This window comes from Ascidia mentula, chromosome 3 (genome assembly GCF_947561715.1).
Source record: "Ascidia mentula chromosome 3, kaAscMent1.1, whole genome shotgun sequence".
In the NCBI taxonomy this organism is placed as follows: domain Eukaryota; kingdom Metazoa; phylum Chordata; class Ascidiacea; order Phlebobranchia; family Ascidiidae; genus Ascidia; species Ascidia mentula.
The window spans coordinates 9301596-9303320 of record NC_138568.1 but is presented as its reverse complement, the minus strand read 5'-3'; the positions used below and the strand labels follow the sequence as shown (position 1 = coordinate 9303320).

Below are 1725 nucleotides of genomic sequence, written 5' to 3'. Positions count from 1 at the left end.
ATACCAGCCCGCACAATTGATCTAAAAAATAAATTAAGGTGGTTTAAAGTCAAGCCCACTAGCTATCCCCCTGCACCAGGACTGCCACACGTGGTGGCTACCCCTCAAGGCCAGAGCGGAGCACTCCCTGGCCAGGTCCGACTGCTGGCGGCCCGTAATGCCAAGGGCGGAGAGGGTGGAATTATTGCCCTTGGCATAGCTTCCTAGGGAGTATAAAAGTGTGGAAGCTGACCCTTTTGTTGGTGGCGCGGGCCAGGTTCCCGAAGAGCTCCCTGTATTTGCTCTCTTTCCGGGCAGCAGCAGCGGCAAGGGCATCCTGACCTTTTTCGAACGGGCACACGAAGTCGACGACCAAGAACCCGCCGGCACCCTCTAGCACCAAATCCGGCCGCAGGTTCTCGGTCGACAGAAACCCTGGTGAAGATACCTGTCGGTACATGACTCATTACCTCCTCCAAAATCCGGTCATGCCGATGTAAAATTTGGGGCATGACCGGCTGACAGTGGTTCAGTACATGGGGGAGGGTCTCGACTTCATATCTGCAGCGGCAGCATCGCAAGTCATGTTGGGCGCGTCTTCGAAATCGTGACCGAACCTTCTTGGTCGGAAGGAGGTTCAGGCGAGCTTTCACGGCGAATATTTGCTCTGGAATGGTCAGAGCCCCCGGTTTCTTCAACCAGTGGTTGGAATAACCGTAGAGAGAGTGAGCGCTAACGGTCTTCCCTTGATCGGGATGACCGGCCCACTCCTCCCTCCACCTGGCCGAGGCCAATTGGTGGAGTGTCCTGGTGAGTACTCCCCGGTTGCCGGAGGTCAACGTCTTGTCACTAGACGTTACTTGAAAAAGCCCGTCCTCGCCCGCGACGAACCGGAGCTTCAACCGGATCGAGGCCTTGCGCACATAAGTGAACAAGTCTCTCACCAGGTATTCACTTGATCCGCCGACGTTACCGGGGACGGGACCCCCTGATAAGAAAGCTGCCAGCGCACCGGCACTCACCTCCCCACGCGTTTCGCCCCTCCTGACGACCGATTCCAGTCGACCGCGTGCGATGGCTGCCACCCGCCAGTCTGGTGACGTGAGCGATTTGAATGCGTGGGTGACCGCCAGAATATCCCCCTCGAGGGCAATCGACGGCACACCCAGCCCACCACTGTCCGGAGACGAGTGATAGAACGTCACACAGGTTCTGTTGGGCAAGCGGTACGCAAGCCGCAGACAGCGACGCACAGCACGATCAACCTTCCTCAGCGCGACAATCGGGAACTGGCGCATGCGAAGGATAAAGCTCAGACGGGGAAGTTCGAAGCGCTTCAGTGCAATTAGCTTCTGGTGCGGTGTTAACCTGCTCTTAAAGAGCCGCTCGATCCGCTCGACGGCCGTACTGAGGACGTTGGAAGCTCTCACGTACGTTGGTACCCCTCTCTCACGCCCAGGTACTTCTAGAATTCGTCGAGCTCGATCACCTTCATCGTCCCGCCCGCGAACGGGAAGGGCTCGGGGTCACGAACTCTCCGTCTTCCACGCATAACCTGGGACATCCCACGGCACTTCCGTGGGTTGAAAAGGATACCGGCCCAGTCGGCGAACCGTTCGCACACCTTCAGCTGCCTGCACATCTGCGCTCGCGAACTAGCAAGGAGACACCCGTCGTCTGCGTATGCCAGCACTTGGGTAAAGTCCCCGGCGGAACAGGAAAATCCATAACCGCAGTCCGACAGCG

At 58.0% G+C, this 1725-nt stretch overlaps 1 protein-coding gene across 1 annotated transcript; it reads right to left on the bottom strand.

Moving 5' to 3' along the window:
• Positions 1-203: 203 nt before the first annotated feature.
• Positions 204-1277, bottom strand: LOC145895531 (uncharacterized). The gene has a single exon (XM_082984335.1). It carries the CDS (start codon positions 1275-1277, stop codon positions 204-206), a length of 1074 nt encoding a protein of 357 aa, XP_082840461.1.
• Between the last annotated feature and the right edge of the window lie 448 nt (positions 1278-1725).

What these genes read in the sequence shown, in the direction of transcription:
- LOC145895531 (XM_082984335.1), bottom strand. Translation starts at nt 1,277, where the DNA reads ATGCGCCAGTTCCCGATTGTCGCGCTGAGGAAGGTTGATCGTGCTGTG.